General features: G+C 44.1%; 1 protein-coding gene across 8 annotated transcripts in view; it reads left to right on the plus strand.

The window, feature by feature from the left end:
• nktr (natural killer cell triggering receptor) overlaps positions 1-21,965 on the plus strand; it is a 148,144-nt gene extending 126,179 nt beyond the window's left edge. For 5 of the 8 annotated variants that reach the window (XM_033043287.1, XM_033043306.1, XM_033043332.1 and 2 more), the window contains 5 exons: positions 1,491-4,457; positions 6,663-6,755; positions 16,545-16,604; positions 20,069-20,149; positions 21,398-21,965. In XM_033043287.1, the coding sequence (XP_032899178.1) occupies positions 1,491-4,457; positions 6,663-6,755; positions 16,545-16,604; positions 20,069-20,149; positions 21,398-21,497 (3,301 nt within the window). In that variant the 3' untranslated portion in view covers positions 21,498-21,965. The remainder of the gene's footprint in view (positions 1-1,490; positions 4,458-6,662; positions 6,756-16,544; positions 16,605-20,068; positions 20,150-21,397) is intronic. The other 3 variants (XM_033043296.1, XM_033043316.1, XM_033043322.1) reach the window with 3 other exon arrangements.
• The last annotated feature ends 1,172 nt before the right edge of the window (positions 21,966-23,137 follow it).

Consider the following 23,137-nt stretch of genomic DNA (forward strand, 5'->3'; position numbering starts at 1 on the left):
TGGCATTTAAAAGACTTTTGGATCGGCACATGGATTTACAGGGAATGGAGGGACATGGGTTCTGTGCAGGTAGATAAGTGATGGTCTTGGCATCAAGTTAGGCACAGACATTGTGGGCTGAAGGGCCTGTTCTTGTGCTGTACTGTTCTATGTTACGACAGTGATAAGATTTCAGAGGTCTATTTCAGATTTAAGATTTATCACCCGATGATTGCCTCTTTTGTGGATGTGAGCTATGCTGTATGTTTCTGATATGCATTCACTTTAACTTCATTACATCTATTGATTGAAGGCTTGCCAAGGAACAGAGAACGGGGTAACATAATTGGATGAGAACAAGAAGTAGAATATACCATAAATGTATTGAAAGACAGACCCAAGCTCATGGGACCCATCTGGTCTCCTGTCGCAAATATTACTTGTATTCGTAAAAATAGGTTGTTATTGGTTTATTATTGTCATAGACGTGAAAATCTTTGTTGTGTAGACATCATACTGTAGATGAGTACATCAGGTATTGCAAGTGAAAATAAACAGTGCATAATACAATGTAACAGCTACAGAGAAAGTGCAGATTTTAACATAATGCAAGAACCATAATGAGGTAGATTGGGAGATCAGGAATTCACCCAAAGCAGATGAGAGGTTTGTTCAAGTGTCTGATAACAGCAGAGGGTGGGGAAAGATGTTCCCAAATCTGGTAGTACGTGTCTTCAAGCTTTTGTATATTCTGCCTGACGAGAGGGAGAGGGAAGAAGAGGGAATGACTGGGGTGTGATTATCCTTGATTATGTTGGCTGCTTTCCTAAGGTAGTGTCAATAGTAGGTGGTGGAGTCAATTAGTTGGGGGTGAAGGGAGGTGGGGATGAATTGGGCTCTGCATTGCTCTGCAATTTCTTGCAGTCTTGGGCAGAGCAGTTGTCATTATCAGATTGTGATGCATCTGGATAAGATGCTTTCTTTGGTTCTTTGGTTAGAAAGAGACAACCTCTTTTGGGAATTTCTGATGAATGCCACTTGGGCAAGCAAATATTATTTACTTTGAATTTGCTGAAGTAGGATGGAATGTCATCTTTCCTTAATTAAATGTTGAATTAGGTAGGGAAGACAGTCAAGGTGGAAACGTCAAAGACCAGGGGACATAGTTTTAAGGTGAAACGGGCAAAGTTTAAAGAAGATTAGTGAGCAAGATTTTTACACAGTGAGAGATAGGTGCCTGGAAAGCGCTGCCGAGGATGATGGTGGAAGTAGATACGATTGTGACGTTTAAGAGGCTTTTAGATACGATAGTGAAGTTTGAGAGGCACATGGATATGCAGGGAGTAGACGGATATGGATCACGTGCAGGCTGAGGAGATTAGTTTATCTTGGCAGTTTATTTGGCAAATATATTGTGGGCCGAAGGACCTCTTCCTGAGCTTCCTAAGTGCTAATGTTAACTTTAAATTGCCTTTTCAAACAAAAAATTGAGTATCTCTTCTGATCTATAGATTGAAGCCCGAGTCACGGCGGTGGAGTGACAGGTCTGCCTCACCGTGGTCCCGATCCTGGTCACATGATGGGTACTATTCAGACGACCGAAGGAGGAGAAAGTCCAGCCACTATAAGAGACATAAAAAGGAGAGGCGGAAAATCAAAGCCAAGAAAAAATCCAAGAAACAGAAGCATTCCAAAAGGCAGAGAGGCCACAAACACAAAGCGAAGGAGATCTCTGTACCGTCAGAATCTGTTCGCTCATCAAGCTTCAAGACAAAGTCTTCACTTGAGCATGAAAAGAAATCGCCGTTGACAGCTTCTTCAAGACACTCTTCAGAAAAAGTATGGTCTGGATCTTATAGCCATCTATCTTCTTCAACCAGTACAGTATCACGGTCCTATTCCAGATCAAAGTCGAGGTCCAGGTCGAGATCACGGTCTAATTCTAGGACTAGGACCAGATCTAGGTCTAGATCTAGGACCAGGTCTAGGTCCAGTTCCAGATCAAGGTCTCGATCCAGGTCCAGATCCAGTTCGACCTCTGTATCATCTAGAAGTAGATCCACATCTCGATCAAGTTCCAAATCCAAGCACAAACGGAGGAGACGTTCCAGATCACATTATGAACATCCGAACCAGAAGAAACTTGAAACGTCGAGGGTAGGTTTAAAAGAAAATGAGAAAGTTGTTGCCCATACAGCTACAGTTGAAGCTGCCCCTGCCGTCCCATTAAGTGAGAGTCCTCCACCTTCAAGGTGGCGACCAGGACAGAAGCCTTGGAAACCTTCTTATGTTCGAATACAGGAAGCCCAGGCAAAGCTCAGTGAAACAACACCTACACTGAGCAGTAGAGATTCCAAATGCTCCAGAGAAGATGACCTGTCTCCATCTTTACGTAAACAGCATCGCAATTCAGAAACGAGAAGGCATTACAATTCGGACCGCGAAAGCAATCATAGTTCAACTTCAGGCTACCAGAAGAGTTCAAGGAGTAAAAGCTTTAGTTCCAGGTCAAGGACTCGGTCCTCTTCTGGGTCAAGGAGCCGGTCTAGTTCAAGGTCGCGGTCTGTGACTAAATCCCCATATCGTGAGTCCTCTTACTCCAAATCATCCACTCATTCATACGAGTCTGAAGAAGCTGCTTTGGCCACCAGTGAAGAGAAGCGTGGAAAAACTAAAAAGAAAAACTCCTCGTCGAACAAGCAACAGAAAGAGCAGACAGCGAGCTTGGCAGCCAACACCGCAAACAAAGAGCCTAGCACGGCAAAGAAACATGAAAGCATTGGGCGCAATGTGTCATCCTCACATTGTTCAAGCGAGAGTGATTCGGACGCGTATAAGAGAGAAAAGGGAAAATCAGAATCAAAGAAGATCGGTGTGAAAGAGAACTCTAAGACAGAATTGCCCAAAAAAAATGGCAGCAGCAAAAAATCGGAAGGAAAGTGTGACCGTTCCAGCAAAAGTTCTACCAAGGATCATTTGAATGCGAAGACGAGCTCATCCCTTGATCAGGTACAGAAGCCGAGGAAAAAATCTGCAAGGAACAAATCCTCAGAGAGAAAACCAACCTTGGCGTCTCACAGTAAAGGTGAGAAAAGTGCAAAGAAAGTGCCCAAGAAAGCAAAGTTGAGATCTGAAACTGAACTGAGTCGGGGCAGTAAAGTGCAGTCTGGCTCCACTTCGGAAGAGGGAGAAGTGATTCAGAAATCTGATGCGGGGGAAAGCGAAGGGAAGGCAGCCGGAAGAGGAACAAATTCGAGGGGACCCGAGGTTTGCAATGCCAAGTCTTCTGCGTCATCAGGCTCCGAAGGGGCCAGCAAGCGTCCGTCGGGCAGAAAGGCCACTGCTTCCAGCAGCTCCTCAGGAACGGCGAGCGAGAACGAAAAAAAGCGAAAGAAGAAGGTGAAGCACAAGCTGAAAAGCAAGAAAAAGTCAAAATCCAAGAGCTCAAAGTTCAAGAAGAAAAGCGAGAAGAGAAAGATCAAAAAAGTGCAAAAAGCAAAAGAAAAATTCCACTGGCAGCCTCCATTGGAGTTCGGGGAAGAGGAAGAAGAGGATTCAAAAACTGATGGGCCTGCCACATTCGACGGTAAATCTAAAGTCAGGAGTACACAGCCCAAAGTGGGAAGCCATGACACAGAAGCCAGTGCAGTAAATTGCGCTGCCTCAGTAAAGGTCTGCCAGCTAGTTAAGGAGAACGCAGAACCAGGTGAGTCGCCCCCCGTTACCGCAAGTCACAGAAAAGAAGTGGAATCGAAACAGAAGGGCGACTCGGTGAAGGCTGAAGGGGCAGGAGCAAAAGCTCTCGGAACTGCAACGAAAGTCAGGACCCCGCACCAGAATATCAGGAGCTCCACGCCGGAGGAATGCCCTTCCATCTCTGCAGCACAGAAAGACAGCGAGGATACCACGCACGCTGGAGCTGGCGATTGCAAAGGGGCGAAGGGCACAGGAGCCAAATCGGAAAGTAGCACATCAGCAGAGAAAGCTGAACAGAGGAAGAACGGAAAGGACATTGCCGAATCTGCCCAGCCTCCTGAAATCAATGGGAATGCGACAGAAAGTACCACAAAGACGGAGAATGAAGTGGCAGACAGTAATAAATGGAAACCTCTGAAAGTATTACCAAATGTTGCAACTGCCAGCCCTGGAGTTAACACGGAAGTTAAAGTGGAAGCTGCGGAATCCGATAGCAAACCCCAGGGACTGAAAATAGAAATCAAAAGTAAAAATAAAGTCAAACCTGGCTCTCTCTTCGATGAAGTGCGGCGCACGGCGCGGTTAAACCAAAGGCAGAGGAACACAGAAACGTCAAGCGAGGAGGACTCGCTGTCGAGGGAGAGCAACAGCAGGTCCCGGAGTCGAAGTACTTCACGTGGTCACTACAGGTCCAGCTCCCGGGACAGAACACATTCCCGAACAAGGTCTCGGTCAAGCAGTAGGTCAAGGAGTGGCTCGAGAAGTTACAGTTCTTCTTACAGGTAGGTGTGCTCCATATTGACTGTGGATTGGATTGTGCTGTCAGATTGTAATCTTTCTCAATGGTTCTTATCTTACAGTAAACAAATGATGAGGGGTGACTTTATAGAGGTATATAAATTGCTGAGGGGCATACGAAGGGTGAATGCACAGTCGCTTTCCCAGAGGGCATAGGTTTAAGGTGAGAGGTGAAAGATTTAATGGGAACCTGAAGGGGAACATTTTCACAGAGGGTGATGGGTATATGGAATGAGCTGCCAGAGGAGTTAGTTGAGCTCGGTATAATAAGAAAATCCAAAGGAGATTTGGACAGGTACATGGATAGGAAAGGCTTAGGGTGACAAGGGGCAAACACGGGCAAATAGGTTATCTTAATCGGCATGGATGAGTTGAGCCAAAGGGCCCGTTTCTGTGCTGTTTGACTCTGATTCTATTTAGTTCATTTTCAATAACAATTTTTTCTACCACTAGAACATATACTCATGTCATAAGATTCCATAAGGAATGACACAGTAGTGCAACTGGTAGAGATACTGCCTCACGGGGCCAGAGACCTGGGTTCGATCCTGATCTCGGGTGCTGTCTATGTGTGCAGTTTGCACGTTCTCCCTGTGACCGTGTGGGTTTCCTTCCGCATCCCAATGACGTGCGGGTTTGTAAGTTAATTGATCTCCGAATTGCCCTAGTGTGTAGGGAGTGGATGGGAAAATGTGATAACATAGAACTAATGTGAATGGGTGATCAGTAGTTGGCGTGGACTCGATGGGATGAAGCACCTGTTTCCGTGCTGTATCTCTAAAAAATGTGGAATGTTTCAGATGCACTTTATAAATAACAGTCGAGTATGTTTGATTGTCACATTGTACTAGAACTAGAACAATGAAATGCTTACTAACAGCAGCATAATGTGCCCGTAAACAGAATCCACACATATAATATGTAACAAAAAATTCAATAAATTAATAACCACAATATTGCGGAAAATGAGAGCTTAGCCAGGGTGGTGTGGGTCCTTGATATTGGCTGCCTTTTTGAGGCAGTGCCTCCTATAGGTCCCTTCAGTGGTTGGGAGATTAGTAACTGTGATGGACCGGGCAGGGGTCAGCCCATTACTGGAAGGATGTGGAGGCTTTGGAGAGGATGCAGAAGAGGTTTACCAAGACGCTGCCTGGATTAGAGGTATTAACATGTAGGAGAGGTTGGACAAACTTGATTTTTTTTCTCTAGTGCGTCAGCAGTTAAGGGGAGACCTGGTAGAAGCACATAGAATTGTGTGAGGTATTGACTGGGTTGACTTTAGAGATACAGCGCGGAAACAGGCCCTTCGGCTCAGCGAGTTCATGCCGACCAGTGATCACTGTACACTAACACTATCCTACACACTAGCGACAATTTACAATTTTACAGAAGCCGATTAACCTACAAACCTTTACGTCATTGGAATGACTAGACAGTCAGAATTTGTTTCCCCGGTGTGGAAATGTCAAAGACGAGAGGGCATGGCTTTCAGATGAGACAGGCAAAGCTGAAATAAATGTGCAGGGCAAGATTTTGTGGTGGTGGTGGAAGGAGATACGATAGTTGCTTATAAAGGGCATTTAGGTAGGTACATGGATATGCAGGGAAAGGAGGGATATGGCTTGCACGCATGCAGAAGAGATTCATTTGACATCATGTTCGGCATAGACATTGTGAGCAGAAAGGTACGTTCCTGTGCTGTATTGTTCTATGTTCTATAAAGAAACTCTGTCATGCAAATTGTACTTTTTCTGCTATTTTCTTTCCTACCTTTTTAAGTATCTCTTCTTTCTCGCTTTTGTATTTTAGAATTAAGGGAACCCTTTATGATTTTCTGGAACATAATCTTTCCATTGTTATAGTCGTAGAATCATATTGAGCAGATAAAGGCCCTTCAGCCCAACTCATTCATGTCCATCAAGATGACCATGCAAGCTATTCCCATTTGCCTGCATTTAACCCATATCCCCCGAAACCTCCTGCCCATGTATCTGTCCAAATAGCTTTTAGCTCTTTCTCTGGCAGCTTAGTCCATGGACGTACCATGTAGTTTTATTTTGCCTCACCGCAGGACCCAGCAATCTTACTGTCAAGTACATCGGTATTGCTGGCAAGTTAAATATCTACAGTGGATAAAATGGTATCCTGTGGTAATTTGAAACTGCGCTCAATATTATGATTAATTCTAGGTCACGGAGTTACAGCAGAACTAGAAGCAGACGAAGACACAGCAGAGATCACTCAAGTCACAGCAGTTCCTACAGAAGCTATAGAAGCCATAGGTAACCTAATTTAAAATGGCATTTCTAAATGGCATCAGCCTTTAATACCCACAGCCATATTGCAGAGATATGCTTGATCAGTTCCAAAATGAATATCATTTAAAATGCTTTTATTTTGAAGAGTTGTCACCGATAATAATGGTGATTTGATTGCACAGGGTCTTTTACCCAAGGTAGAGGAATGAAAAACCATAGGTTTAAGGTGCGAGAGGAAAGATTCAATAGGAAGCAGAAGGGTAACTTTGCCACCCAGAGTGGTGGTTGTATAGAACGAGCTGTCAGAGGAGGTAGTTGAGGCAGGTACTATAACAGTATTGAGAAGACACAAAATGCTGGAGTAATTCAAGAGATAGGAGACAGCATCTCTGCAGAACACGGATTGCTGATGTCAATCATTGCCAGAACTGTACCTTACCTGAAATCTTCAGTTTCGCTGAAGAAGGGTCCCAACCCGAAATGCCACTTAACCTTGTTCTCCAGTGATACAGACTGACCCAATGAGTTACTCCAACATTTTTTGTCTCTCCTTGGTAAACCAGCATCTGTAGTTCCATGTTTCAGCATTTAAAAGACATTTGGACAGGTACACGGATAGGAAAGGATAGAGGGACATGGCAGAGACGTGGGCAAACGGGACCAGTGTAGATGGGGCATCTTGGTTGGTTTAGACGAGTTGGGCCAAAGGGCCTGTTTCAATGCTGTATGATTCTATGACTCTAAAATACAATGTTTCAGAATATCTTGATTTTCAGGGTAACTTCTTCATTTCATTCTGAAACTTGGTGGTATCCGAGTCAGACTGGAATTGGAGGAGTGTGCCCTGTGTCTGATTACAGTGATTATCCAGAATCACAAAGTTTTGCTTCATTTGTGCAAAGCCTTGATAGAGCTTCTCACTGGTGAACTGCATGCAGGGTTTCCTACTACACTTTTATTAATCTATGGATCTGAAATGCGTCAAGAGTCACAAGTATTTTATAGTCCTACGTCCCGAAACGAAACAATGAAATTCTTACTTGTAGCAGCACAACAGAATATGTAAACATAGTACTCTGTAAACACCATAATAAACACAAAAAAGTCATGTGTGTGTATATGTGTGTGTGTATATATGTATGTAATATATATATATATGTGTGTGTGTGTGTGTGTATATATATGTATGTATATACAGTGCTCTCCATAATGTTTGGGACAAAGACCCATCATTTATGTATTTGCCTCTGTACTTCACAATTTGAGATTTGTACTAGAAAAAAAATCACATGTGGTTAAAGTGCACATTGTCAGATTTTATTAAAGGGTATTTTTATACATTTTGGTTTCACCATGTGGAAATTACACCTGTGTTTATACATAGTCCCCCCATTTCAGGGCACCATCATGTTTGGGACACATGGCTTCACAGGTGTTTGTAATTGCTCAGGTGTGTTTAATTGCCTCCTTAATGCAGGTATAAGAGAGCTCTCAGCACCTAGTCTTTCCTCCAGTCTTTCCATCACCTTTGGAAACTTTTATTGCTTTATCAACATGAGGACCAAAGTTGTGCCAATCAAAGTCAAATAAGCCATTATGAGAATGAGAAACAAGAATAAAACTGTTAGAGTCATCAGCCAAACCTTAGGCTTAACAAAATCAATTGTTTGGAACATCATTAAGAAGAAAGAGAGCACTGGTGAGCTTACTAATCACAAAGGGACTGGCAGGCCAAGGAACACCTCCACAGCTGATGACAGAATAATTCTCTCTATAATAAAGAAAAATGGCCTTTATTAAAATATGACAATGTGCACTTTAACCACATGTGATTTATTTCTATTACAAATCTCAAATTGTGGAGTACAGAGGCAAATAAATAAATGATGGGTCTTTGTCCCAAACATTATGGAGGGCACTGTAGGTTTAAGGTGAGAGATGAAGAAGATGTAATAGGAATCTGAGGGACAGTCTTTTCATACAAAGGGTGGTGGATATATTGAACGTGCTGCCAGGGGAGGTAGTTGAGGCAGGTAATATAACATTTAAAAGATATTTTAACAGATACGTGGATTGGAAAAGTTTAGAGGGATATGGACTAAATGCGGGCAGGTGAGACTAGCATAGATGGGGCATCTTGGTTGACATGGGCAAGTTGGGCCGAAGGGCCTGTTTTCGTGCTGTATGACTCTGTCTACGATCCATGGCTAAAACTCACACCTACAAACCGTTAAAATGTAATAGATTTTTTAGAACATTGAACGGTAAAGCACAGGAATAGACAATTACAATGGTCAGCATGGTGGGCCGTAGGGAATCATTCTGTGATGTACAACGTTATGAACGTTTCATTCAAAATAAAGTATCATTCATTCGAAATATAACTGCATTCTCAAGTTAATCTATTGACATTTTTTCTGCACTGAAGTGCAATCCATTGTTGGGCCAGTTTTACAAAATGTAGTGCAAATTTGAAACAGGCTTAGCGAACTGGTTGCTATGACAAAATTACCCTCCACCAATGCCAATTGTTGGACAGGCTGATGAGGGATCTCATCATTCCTGTACAGCAATTTACAGCTTCTTAATTGAGTCCAGCGCGTTGGCTTAAAAATGAATTCCTGGAAAACATATTCCAGTCGCTGAATGCTCTGTGTAAAGAAATGTATACCTGTATTTGTTATAAGCTTGATTTGTAAGTCATGGATGGGTGTGCAACCACTCTGTGTTTGGAGGTGGAGGCAGATATGATAGTGGGATTGAAGAGAATTTTGGATAGACACAAGGATATGCAGGGAATGGAGGGTTGTGGATTATGTGAAGGTAGATAAATGATCGTCTTGGCAACATGTTTGGCACAGATATCGGTGGCTGAAGTGCTTGTTCTTGTGCTGTACTGTTCTATGGTCTATATGAAAGTATTGCCCACATTCACCTACCTACTTCATTCCATTACATCGTAGTCATACTGTGTGGAAACAGGTTCTTTGGCCCAAGTTGCCCACACCAACCCATGTGTCCCAGCTCCACTAGTCCCACCTGCCTGCGTTTGGCCCATATTCCTCTAAACCCACCTGCCTAAATGTTTCTTAAATGTTGCAATAGGTACCTGCTGCAACTACCTCCTAAGTCAGCTCGTTCCATAAACCCACCACGCTTTGTGTGAACATTTTACCCCTTAGGCTCCTGTTAAATCTTTCCCCCCTCACCATAAATCCATGTCCTGTGGTTCTCGATTCCCCTACTCTGGGCAAGACACTCTGTGCATCTAACCTAATCTATTCCAATCATGATTCCTTTCAGATCAACCAAGGGAAATTCCTGTGTTGGATACTGATATTTCCTCTTTTGAACACTGAAATTTCTTGCTATATTTATTTACGCTTTTCAATTTTCTCCAGCACCAGGGGCAAGTTAATTGCTCTCACTAGCAATGAACCATGATATCGAACACAGAAATAAGAATGTCATTCAGCCCTTAAGTCTGTTTGTATAGCCATTTACGTCATAGCTGAGAACACAAAGTGCTGGAGAAACTCAGTGGGTCCGGCAGCAACTTTGGAGGACATGGATGGGTAATGTTTCGGGTCGGGAACCTTCTTCAGACCCTTCGTCAGACATGCTGCCTGACCTGCTGAGTTACTCCAGCACTTCATATTCTACTCATGATTCCAACATCTGCAGTTCCTTGTGTCTTTAAGTCATGATTGATGCACACTTGAACTGCCAAGGGTCCACACCCCTTGAAAGCCACAATTCCTCAAGCTACTGCAATCTTTAGGCGAGCGATTCCAAATTTGTACTCTCTGTATGTAAACAAACATCCTGGCTCTCCTCCAAATTGCTCCGACACTAATTTTAAGAATATGCCATCCTATTCTTAATTGATAGGGTGGTGGAAATACAGTTAAAGGTAATTTGCACTGATTTAATAAACATTGGAAGTAAAAATAATTTGTAGGGCCTGCAGAAAATAGATTGCAATAGCAGATCAGCAGAATGATGCCATTCAGCCCATCAAGTCCACTCCTCCATTCAATCATGGCTGATCTACTTTCCCCTCTCAAACCCATTCTCCTGTATCATAGAAACATAGAAACATAGAAAATAGGTGCAGGAGTAGGCCATTCGGCCCTTCGAGCCTGCACCGCCATTCAATATGATCATGGCTGATCATCCAACTCAGTATCCTGTACCTGCCTTCTCTCCATTACCCCTGATCCCTTTAGCCACAAGGGCCACATCTAACTCCCTCTTAAATATAGCCAATGAACTGGCCTCAACTACCTTCTGTGGCAGAGAATTCCAGAGATTCACCACTCTCTGTGTGAAAAATGTTCTCCTCATCTCGGTCCTAAAAGATTTCCCCCTTATCCTTAAACTGTGACCCCTTGTTCTGGACTTCCCCAACATCGGGAACAATCTTCCTGCATCTAGCCTGTCCAACCCCTTAAGAATTTTGTAAGTTTCTATAAGATCCCCCCTCAATCTTCTAAATTCTAGCGAGTACAAACCGAGTCTATCCAGTCTTTCTTCATATGAAAGTCCTGACATCCCATTAATCGCGTTAATCTTTGACACCCTTACGAATAAAGAACATATAAACCTCCACTTTAAAAATGACTGGGCCTCCACCCCAACAGTGTCAATTAAAAGCACATGTGGTTAAAGTGCACATTACACTTCAGCATATAAAAGGCATGCTCAATTGGGTTCAGATCAGGTTATTGACTTGGCCACTCAATAATTGACCATTTTTTTAGCTTTGAAAAACTCCTTTGTTTCTTTAGCAGTAGGTTTGAGATCATTGTCTTGCTGTGGAATGAACCGCCGGCAAATGAGTTTTGAGAATGCCTTGTTACAGATCCCATGCATGCAATGAATGCCCGAGAAAATGAAATTCTCAGTTTATCTGGAGAAGCACTAAATAGGAAGCAAATAAGTAATGGCCATCAAGTAGATTGCCTTTGATTCAGGGGTCTGCAGTTATGAGTAAAAGATTTGAGACCCAAGGATACTAAAACGTTATGTCGAGGATGTAACTTGATTGAGGTCTGAGGTTGTGGAAGGGTTATATTAGGGAAATAAAGAAGGTTGATCCACTTAAGATAGACACAAAAAGCTGGAGTAACTCAGCGGGTCAGGCAGCATCTCTGGAGAGCATGGATAGGTGACGTTTCAGGTTGGGACCCATCTTCAGGCTGCAAACACCATATCCTAGTAATCCTAGTATCCTAGCATCCAAGTACATATTCTTTGCACCCCTCCTACGCCACCACATCCATCTTGCAGTGGAGCAACCAGAACTGCACTTAACATTCCAAATCTTTTATAAAGCTGCAACATGACTTCCTGACTCTTATACTCAATCGATGAAGGCAAGCATATCATATGCCGTACAAGTTTATAAAACCAAGTGTGGCTCTAGCACTTTGTATACTTTTTGATAAACCAGCATCTGCAGTTCTTGGTTTCTACATATAAAATCTTGTGCTTTGAATTCACGTCAATATAGAGTCATTGTGTCGTACAGTGTGGAAACAGGCCCTCCACCCAACTTGCACACACCGACCAACATGTCCCATCTACACTGGTCCCACCTGCCTGCGTTTAGCCCATATCCCTCTAAATCTATCCTATCCAAGTACCTGTCGAAATGTTTCTTAAACGTTACGATAGTGCCTGCCTCAACTACCTCCTCCGGCAGCTCGTTCCATACATTTACAAACCTTTGTGTAAAATCGTTACCCGTCAGGTTCCTATTAAATCTTTTCCTCCTTACCTTAAACCGGTTCTCGATTCCTCTACTCTGGGCATGAGACTGTGTGTTTACCCAAATTATTCCTCTCATAATGTACACCTCTATAAGATCAACCTCATCCTCCTGCGCTCCTAGGAATAAAGTCCTAGTCTGCTCAACCTCTCCCAATAGCTCAGGCCCTCGAGTCCTGGCAACATCCCCATAAATCTTCTCTGCACCCTTTCCTGCTTGGCAACATCCTTCCTATATCATGGTGACAAAAACTGAATACAATAATCTAAATGTGGCTGTGGCCTCACCAACGTGTTGTATAACTGCAACATGACCACTCAATTTCTATACTCAATACTCTGACTGATGAAGGCCAATATGCCAAAGTTTTTGCACATTGGGTACAGGATCAATCAAGCAGAGTCCCAGCTTAATCATGAAACAAGAATCAATACAAATCCTGTAGTCTGTGTTGGAGAATTTGATCTCAATTTAAAGCATCTTTAAATAAAAGGTTCTATAATCGTTGGGTTATTGGATTCTGTCATTTTAGGACAGTAAACTGGTGATAATCCACTATCTGATTATTCGTAATTCTCGACGTTCTGTATCTGAGTAAACATCCTTAACATAAGTTTATATCCCCTTAAAAAATGTATTATACTGTAATGGTGTCAAAGGCTACGGGGAGAAGGCACGAGAATGTGGTTGAGAGGAAAAGATAGATTAGCCTAATTCTGCTCCAAAGGCTTATGAAACTTATCATACTGAGTAATATCTAACAAAAAGAGAATTTAAAGCACGTCGAGGTATTAATATAAATCACATTCGATAGTCTAGAAAAATCTGTCAATCCAGCATCAACAAATATCTAAAATTTACTTTTTTTACAAGTGGAAGGAACTCACAAAGGATATTAGAGGGATTTCCTTTGGTGAAATCAAAGGAAATCACCCTAATAAGCATACGTAACATATTATAAGCCGAAAATGGTGCCTATCAGAGTGAATCCCTTTCAGCCTAATGGCACAATGGTGCAGCTGGTACAACCACTGCCTTACAGCGCCAGAGACCCAAGTTCAATCCTGACCTTGGGTGCTGTCCATATAGAGTTTGCTCCTTCTCCCTGTGATTACGTGGGAATCCTAGGTCCGAGTAGAAAATAAATGATGAAATACAGTGTCAACATTCATGGCTTAATTACAACATTGCACAAAACCTACCAGATTTGCAGAAAATTATATTTTTGTCACTCGCATAGCATTTGTGTCACTCGCATAGCATTAGCCTACAGGTAGTGCCTGGCTGGTGATGAGCTAGGAAATGGGTAGTGTTGGCCTGAGCGGACCTGATCTGTCTCGGCAGTCGGTAGATGTTTGTATCTTGCCTAGCAGGATCATGCGCTCTCACACCTCCCCTGTAGGATACAGTCTGCAGTTGTCAGGTAAGGCAGTATCACTGAACACAAGGTCAAAATGTGTCCTCCAAGAATTGTCATTTATTCCTGGCAACCTTTTAGATATGGCGCAGTAACATTTTTGTATTTAGTGTATGACCTTGTTCAACATTCTCCACAACTTTTCCCAATACTTTTACTGAGACAAATCTGGTTTATTATTGTCATGGTGCAGGTGCAGTGCAAAGCTTTGTTTTGCATGCTATCCAAACTGATCAGATGTACCACACATAAAATACAAACAAGTCAAACTCGAGTACAGGTCCACAACCGATTTTCCAGCACCCTTGCTTCCAGAGCCTTTCTGGATTATCCATTTTGCCGGAACAACAGATGTCACTGCCTCCGAGAAGAGTCCAACAGCACCGGAATGATCTGTCCAGATTGCTGAGGGGCTTAGATACTGGCCCACAAAGTCAGCTTCAGAAATCGGCTATGGGAACGGATCCGCCGGCTCCGGCCAGGCCAGAGTTCCAGAGCCCTGGCAACGGGGGCCAAATTCAACTCACCAATTGGCCACAGAAGTGGGAAGAGCTTTAGATCGGCCACCTCACCCGGACAAGGTGCCACATTTCCAGCGCGCTCTCGTAATTTTGTCCGGATTAAAGGAGGTGCCGGATCACCAGTTGCCAGAAAATAGGTGGTGGACCTGCACAATAGGTAGAGTAAAGGGGAAGATACAGAGTGCAGGATATAGTTCTCAGCATTGTAGCACATCAGTTCCAAAGATAAACTACAATGTACGCAATGGGGTAGAGGTGATCGGACAACACCTTAACTTATAGAAGGACCGCAAGGATTATCGGAAGAATGTTACATCGTCAAACTCTGTCCAGCAAGACGCAACACTGCCCGAATCTAACTTCCCAACATAGATTACTCAAGAGCAAAAGAATGGTTGATTTTGACCCAAGGTGAGATTATTGTTGTTGCTAGGATTCAAATCAACAAACCTGAGACAGCCAGGGGCTTGCATTTCTGCGAAAGAGTGTTAAAACTAATAATGCATTATCAGCCTGCATTATTATATTTTCACACAAAGCTCACCACACATTAACCCCTCCCCCTTTGTTTGCTGACCAGGTTTTAATTCATCCAGTTAAAAAAAATGTTGGAACCAAACGTGTAGAAATGGTTCAACAACAATTCCCATTGAACCCGCCAAGCAATTAAAGCACTGTTTGTTCAGGTGGCAGGCTTTTGTAGGCAATTATTTCCACTTACACTGGACACTTGTCACATGCAGTCACTTGAGACAAAGAAAAATTGCTCCAGTTCTGCTGATGGCTGTTGAAAATTAAGAGAGATTTTTAATACATTTTTCCCTCTAGGGAAAACAAAAGCACTTGACTCCTCTATGTTGCTGAGCTTTAGTTATTGCTACCTTATGTGTAAATAAGCATGTCTCCCTTCTGTGTTTCTGTATGAGATACTTCTTTGCATGCAGGGAAAATAACTGATAAAAGTTGTCGATGACTTGACTGTTGCTGAATTCTTCTATTTGTATGTGGCTGTGCCACAAACTCCAGGCTTCTGTTTTCTCTGTGTTAAAGCCCTGCTTTTATGAAGAGCACTCAGTGCTGGAGTAACTCTGCGGGTCAGACAGCATCTCGGGAGACCTTGGAGAGGTAACGTTTTGGGTCGGGAGCCATCTTCAGACTGAAGAAGTGTCCCCACCCGAAAGGCCAGCCTAAAGAAGGGTCCCAACCATATCCTGCCTGACCCGCTGAGTTACTCCAGTGATCTGTGGTCTACACAAGATTCCGGCACTCCTGCTGTTCCTTGAATTATATTTTATTATAGTATGTTGCTAAACATACTTGGCTAATTATGATTATGATGTGACATGTCACAGTGAAATTTGTTATTATGCATGCCATACACAATGTATGGAAAGAGTCGCTACGTGCCGAAAAAGTTACAAAGTATTCATTATAGTCCCAATGGTCCCTCTTAATTCTTGGCCGCACCCCACGTCCAACTTTGTATTCTCCTTGTGTCTCGTGCTTTCATGAAGATGTTTTTGCTTATCTGATGAAGCATTTGCCCCCATCCAAACCTTTTCCTGGAGACTCAACTTCAATATACCTTGTCTCATGAGTGAACAAATCCCCTACTCATTCAGAAATTCCTGGCTTATGCAGAATGTTTGGTTGGACAGAGAAATAAAGTTTGCTTTGATATTGGACCCTTCACGGCATTAAATTGCTGCTAAATGCTTGACTGTCAAGGATCCCACAGATGGTCACGTGGGAATCTCACTTAGAGGAGGACAGGGTTTCCTCACCCTCCCATGTTGCTCACAATCTCTGAATGCAGGAATCAGCAGCAGAGGCTGCGCTGGACAAGATGGTGCCGGGCGGCTTTCTTGGGCCATGAGGAGAGGGAGATCCCACTGGGCTCTCAGTGAAGGTGCTCCAGTATTCTGGCCCGGCGCCCAGGCTATGACGTCAATGGGGGACAACCCCTCACTAATAGAGCAGCCAATTAGCAATAACGGACACCATTCCCCCCCTATGGTCCATTATAACGAGGATTTACTGTGTTTAAACTAGACATTTGGTGGTGCATTGACAGCTGACATGTGGGTCTGTTCCTCCAACAGTAGAACGTACAGTCGCAGCCGCACAAGAAGCCCGTCGTCCAGCCGACACCGGAGATCTCGGTACGTACCCAGTGTAAGCTGCGTCCATAGACACACACACACCGAGTGCTGCACCCTATTCCCACCTGGGAGCATTGCAGGGTGTTACAAACAAGGAACTGCAGGTGCTGGTTTACCAAGGAAAGGCACAAAGTGCCGGAGTAACTCAGCCGGTCAGGCAACATCCCGGGAGAACATGGATAGGTGAGTGTAGGAAGGAACTGCAGATGCTGGTTTACACTGAAGATAGACACAAAATGCCGGAGTAACTCAGCGGAACAGGCAGCATCTCTGGATAGAAGGAATGGGTGATGTTTCTTGTCGAGACCCTTCTTTAAACTGAGCGTCAGAGGAGAGGGAGACACAGAGATATTGATGGGTAAGGTGTGAAAATGAGACATCAGTGGGGACGAAAATCAAGGAAAATGTAGAATAGATCATAGATCGGAGATCTAGGATGGGGGAGGGATGGAGAGCGAGAAAGCAAGGGTTACTTGAAGTTTGAGAAGTCGATATTCATACCGCTGGGTTGTGAGCTACCCAAGCAAAATATGTGGTGCTGTTCCTCCAACTTGCGTGTGGCCTCACTCTTGAGAGTGGAGGAGGCCCAGGATAGAAAGATAAGTATGGGAATGGGAGGGAGAGTTAAAAGTGACGTTTTGGGTGGGGACCCACTTGTGAGTTCCAGAACACCCCCACTCCTAGACTACGTACCACACAGCCGACGCCATAGATTTTGGGGCTGTGTGGTACATAGCGGTGCAGGAATAGCTCTTTAGCTGTTTCTTTCATCGGCACGGTAGCGCAACCGTAGAGTTGCTGCCTTACAGCGCCAGAGACCCAGGGTTGATCCCCGCTATGGGTACTGTCTGTACGGAGTTTGAACGTTTTCCCCATGACCTGCGTGGGTTTATTCCGGAATCTCTGGCTTCCTCCCACACTCCAAAGACGAACAGGTTTGTAGGTTAATTGGCTTAATGTAATTGTAACTTGTACCTGGTGTGTGTAGGGTGGTGTAAGTGCGGAGATCGCAGGTCGGCGCAAACTCAATGGGCCAAAAGGCCTGTTTCTGCTCTGAATCTCCAAACTAAACTAAGCTAAATAGTTTTGGTATCCACCAGTCGCATAAGAATAGCTGACATAGCTGGATAATGGTCAAATAAAAAAGAGCTGTTGGAGGAACTCTCAACACCCAGGACATGGGTTCAATCCTGTAGCAATGTTACAAAATTTTGAGATTTAAAAAATCAAGTCTGCAATTTATCCCATCAGATAAGGCATAAAAATAAGTTTAAATTGACACCTAATTCACTCATATCTTAAGTATTAAAAAAGTTATGGCCATTTTCATACTGAAATTAGCATCTTGTTCCCTATTGCTTTTCCATTGACTTAACTCAAGAGCTGTGATCGAGGACAGTCAAAAGCCAATAACTTTCTTAAAAATTAAGAGAACTGAAAGACATTTTCAATTATTATAGATTGAAGCATTCTGAAACAAATATGAAACAATCTTACTTGGATGACCTGAAATTGAAGCATATAATTAATTAGTTAGTTACCTAATTGTAGCTAATTACAAAATTCAATTACTAGATCTAAACATCTATCCATTTCTTAAGAAAAGGTTAACATTTTTAAATAGCCTAAGTGTCCAAATAACATTCACACAAGAATTCACAATATCACATGATTTTTAAATCTCAGTCATGAATTTATAGGCCAAATGGAAGGAATTTAGTGTTTAATTCCCGTAAATTAATGGCCATTTTAATCATCTTGCGAGTGGGTTTTTGTGGAACGCGATCAATTGGAACGTTGCGGTTTGCGGTGAATTTGAACCCCATATCGGCAGGAAAAACACTGCTGGTTCGTATGGGGCCAAAATCACATTTTCGCAATGTGAAATTTTGATTAGTCATCCTAAGAAGCAAGTTTATATGTAAAATAGACGACTTACCTTGCTTTGTCCCGTACGTGAGATCCGTTCCGTTGCCTGCGTTGACGGCGTTAGAAGTCGATTTTTAATTTTACTCCAGCGCTGAAATTGTCCTGCAGTTTTTGTTTTTTTTTAATTCCGAGAACGGCAGTCGGTGCGAATTTTCAGCATAAGGTAGAAGCCCAAGAAAATATATCTCGGACAGGCAGGAGAAAACGGCATTGTAATCCCCCCCCCCCCCCCCCCCCCCCCCTCAAAGGCGCCAAAGTCGCGCACACGGCCAGTGACAGAACTGCAGCGCCGCTGAAGTTTTGTAACATACCTAAATCCTGACCTTGGGTGCTGTTTGTGGGGAGTTTGCATATTCTTCCTGCGATCACGTGGGTTTCCTCCAGGTGCTCCAGTTTCCTCCCACACTCCCACTTGCAGGTTTGTAGGTTAATTACCCTTGGCCTACGGAGTGGATGAGAACATGGGATAACATCAAACCTGTGTGAATATGTGATTGATGGTTAGGTGAATTCTGTGGGGCATAAGTTGCCTGTTTCCTTGCTGTACATTTCAGTCAATAACCGTGTGGGTTTCCTCCGGGTACTCCAGTTTCCTCGCACATCCCAAAGATTTGCGAGTTTGTAGGTTAATTAGCCTCTATAAATTAGTGTGTGGGGGTCATGGAACTAGTATGGAACTCATGGAGTGGGATAACATGGAACTAGTGTGGAATCAATGGGCCGAAGGGCCTGTTTCTGTACTGTATCTCTAAACTAAACTAAAATAACCAAAGAATGGACTTAACAGGTCAGGCAGCATTTATGGAAAGAGAACTAAAGTTTAGAGATAAAATGATCAAGATGAGCTTTCGTCAGAACTGAAAGATGAGAAAACAAGTTGACATGAGAGAAATAGATTGGGTAGATGCACAGAGTCTCTTGGCCAGAGTAGGGGAATCAAGAACCAGAGGACATAGGTTTAAGGTGAATGGGGTAAGGTTTACTAGGAACCTGAGAGGTAAGAAGAAACGTTGCCCATTCCTTCTCTCCAGAGATGTTGCCTGTCCCCCTGAGTTACTCCAGTGTCTACCTAAGAGGCAACCTTTCCACACAGACGGTGGTGGGTGTATGGAAAGAGCTGCCAGAAGCGATAGTTGAGGCAGGTACTATCATAACGTTTACAAAACATTTGGACAGGTATATGGATAGGATAGGTTTAGAGGGATATGGGCCAAACATAGCTACATGGGACTAGTGTAGATGGGACATGTTAGTCGGTGTGGGCAAGATGGGCCGAGTATGTGGGCAAGTGTATGTGAGCAGCATCTGTGTTCCCTGCAATGAAACTGTCACTGCAGCTCACACTGTATAAATCGATTCACCGTGGCATTAGTGTGGTGGTGAGTGCTTTATTAGGTTGTCCTGTAAAATACGGCTAATGGTGAGTGTATTAATGGGTGTCGGAGCTCCATCTCTCAAGTCTAAAGTGCTGTCACGGTACTTATACTAAAGGGTAAATGCTTTGTGGTAATGGCTATGACCTCTTTTGATTCCAGGTCTGATTCATACGATAGTTACGACAGTAGGAGCAGGAGTAGGACTCGAAGTCGCAGTTACCACAAGTCCCGACGGTCCAGGTAAGGGTGTATTCCTGCTGCCTGCATTAACCCTCCACCTTTGCCACAGCCGCTGCCTGTTTGCTAAGAGGTTCCATTCTTTACGCCAATCTCTCTGGCCCACCCACCTCTGCAGATGAGTGTCAGCAATGTCCGGTACAGGCACATTCCACTTGTCACACAGCCTTAGGCCACACGCCAACTGGACGAGCAGCACAACGTATTTTGCTTGGGTAGCTTACAGCCCTACGGTACGAAGTTTGAATTGTCCAATTTTAGCTAACTACTACTACAAACAGCTCCCTCTCCACTTCCCTTAAATTAATTAATTGAATTAAATTAAGTGAAAGACACAGCATGAAAACAGGCACTGGCTCACCAAGTCCACGCTGACCATCCATCACCCATTTAGATTAGTTTAGTTTATTGTCATGTGTACCGAGGTACAGTGAAAAGCTTTTGGTGTATGCTAACCAGTTAGCAGAAATACATTACAATTGAGCCGTCCACAGTGTACTGGTACAGGATAAAGGGAATAACGTTCAGTGCAAGAACAAAGTTGGAGCCGGCATGGGTGGGCCGGTGGGGGGAGGGGGGAGGATAGGGCGGGGGGGGGGGGGAACAAAGGAGGACCTGGCTCGGGATATTTAGTAACTTTGTAAGCATCCTTTACGTGGCAACTATTGCATACCTTGGCTTCATTTCACTGTGACTTGTCACATGTGATAATAATGTATTCATTCATTCATTCTCATTCAGAGTCCAGTAAAGTCCATTTAAAGATAGTCTGTGGGTCTCCAATGAGGTAGATGGTAGCTCAGGACCACTCGCTATTTGATGGTAGGATGGTTCAGTTGCTTGATGACAGCTGGGAGGAAACAGTCCCTGAATCTGGAGGTGTGTTTTTGCACTGCTTTACCCCTTGGCTAATAGGAGAGGGGAGAAGAGGGAGTGACCGGGGGTGAGACTCATCCTTGATTATGCCGAGGTGGCGTGAACACAAGTTCTGCGTTATCCCAATTTTGGATCCACTCCCTACACACTAGGGGCAATTTTACAGATGCCAATTAACCTGCAAACCAGCACAGTCTTTGGCATGTGATAGAAAACTCACGCGGGTCATGGGGAGAATGGGCAAACGCCTGAGGTCAGGATCCGTCTCCGGTCTCCGGCGCTACGAGGCTGCGGCTAAAATGTTGCTGGGTCCGAGGCCAACTGTTGTCCTTTCTCTCTCCCCCACCCCCACCCCACCCCCGTCGTTGCGGGTAGGAGCCGGGACAGGAGCTACAGGTCGTACCGCTCGTACAGCAGAAGCGACCGGAGCTATTCTCGCCACCGCAGCCACAGTGAGAGCAGCAGGTACAGCTGATGGACGAGCCTCCGATCCCATCCCAGTGGAAAACTTGCCTCCGTTGCCTGCCTGCCCACATCCGGAACTATTTATTGCCCACCAATTCATTCAAGCTTCGTCGGGGATAAACTACGACAAGGCTGAAACTGGTGGATAACTCTGCAGTGAGTGGGTGGGTGGGAGGAGGAAGGGGCTCCTTCTGATTTTCTGTAGGGGGTTTTCTTTTACAAAAGTAATGAATTAAACTCTTTGCATCTCCTGCTGAGAGGAAACATAATTTGTACCTGCAGTTTTGTATGTAAGCAATAACATTTACATTTATGTATTGTACTTAGCTGCATTATTCCATCACAGTTTAAAGGGGGGGAAAAAGTAAATTTTCATAATTCTACCTGGTCTCTCTTCATTTTTGTCTTCAACCCTGTTTATTAAAAGGGTAGATCTCAAAAAATAAACATTAAAAGGTATATTTTGAAATGATTTAAACATATTTGTTTGGAATTGTTATTGTGGGACTGATGAATTGCAGAATCATTTCCAGCATTTGATGAAAAATCACAAGGAAACAAGACAATGGGTGCAGGAGTAGGCCACTCGGTCCCTCAAGACTATCCCACTACACTGGCCTCAACTCCTCTTCTCAATGGTACAATGATTCTTTATGGTCACATGTGCAGTGCCAAAGCAGTGCAATGTTTTTGCATATCTCACACATGCACGAGTTGCTATATTTTGGCACCATTTACAAGAAGTCCGGTCCATGTACTCGATGTTCAGGAGCGGCTTACGATCTAGGTATGCCCCCAGACCACTGCAGGGCCTCCTCCCTCGCCCTCGACTGGCTCAACCCTCGAACCGACGTCCCTCGCCTCGTCCCACCGCCTCCCGCTGCCGACCGTGGAGGCAATGCCCCGGTCACTCACCTACCAGCCCATTCCTCGCGTTTGTCATTGCCAGCAGCTCCCTCCTCTGACTCTCTGGTCTTCGGGGGCGTGTTCGGCAGTTTCCGAGCTCCCCCTTGCAGGCAGCGGCCCACCCGGCACCCTTCGTGGGTCCTTCTTCGTTCGCCGTCCCAGCGCATCCAGGGAGCCTTTTGCTGTCACCGTGGTGCATCGCGACTGTACTCTTACCACATTAATGTTCCAGGGGCGGCACAGTGGTGCAGCGGTAAAGTTGCTGCCTTACAGCGCCAAAGAAGCTGCTTTGATCCTGACTGCAGGAGGTTTGTAAGTTTCACCCGTGACTGCGTGAGTTTCCCCAGATCTGGTTTCCTCCCACACTCCATAGACATGCACGTTTGTAGGTTATATGGCTTCAGTAAAAATTGTAAATTGCCCCTAGTGTGCTAGTGTACAGGGATCGCTGGTCGGTGCAGACTCGGTGGGCCGAAGGGCTTGTGTCCATACTGTATCTATAAACCAAAGCTGTAATGAACCAAGTCTTATAATCATTGCCCAGTCTGATGAAGGCCAGCATGCCAAAATCTTTCTTCACTACCCCGTGTATCTGTGAAGACACTTTCTGACAACTATGTACTTGCACTCTTAGCTCCTCAGAATCCTCTCTAGCAACTTACCCACCACTGACATCAGCCTGTACTTCCCTGACTTGCTCTTCCTGCCCTTGTTAAATAACGGTACAATATTTGCCACCCTCCA

This window comes from Amblyraja radiata, chromosome 2 (genome assembly GCF_010909765.2).
Source record: "Amblyraja radiata isolate CabotCenter1 chromosome 2, sAmbRad1.1.pri, whole genome shotgun sequence".
NCBI classification, from domain to species: domain Eukaryota; kingdom Metazoa; phylum Chordata; class Chondrichthyes; order Rajiformes; family Rajidae; genus Amblyraja; species Amblyraja radiata.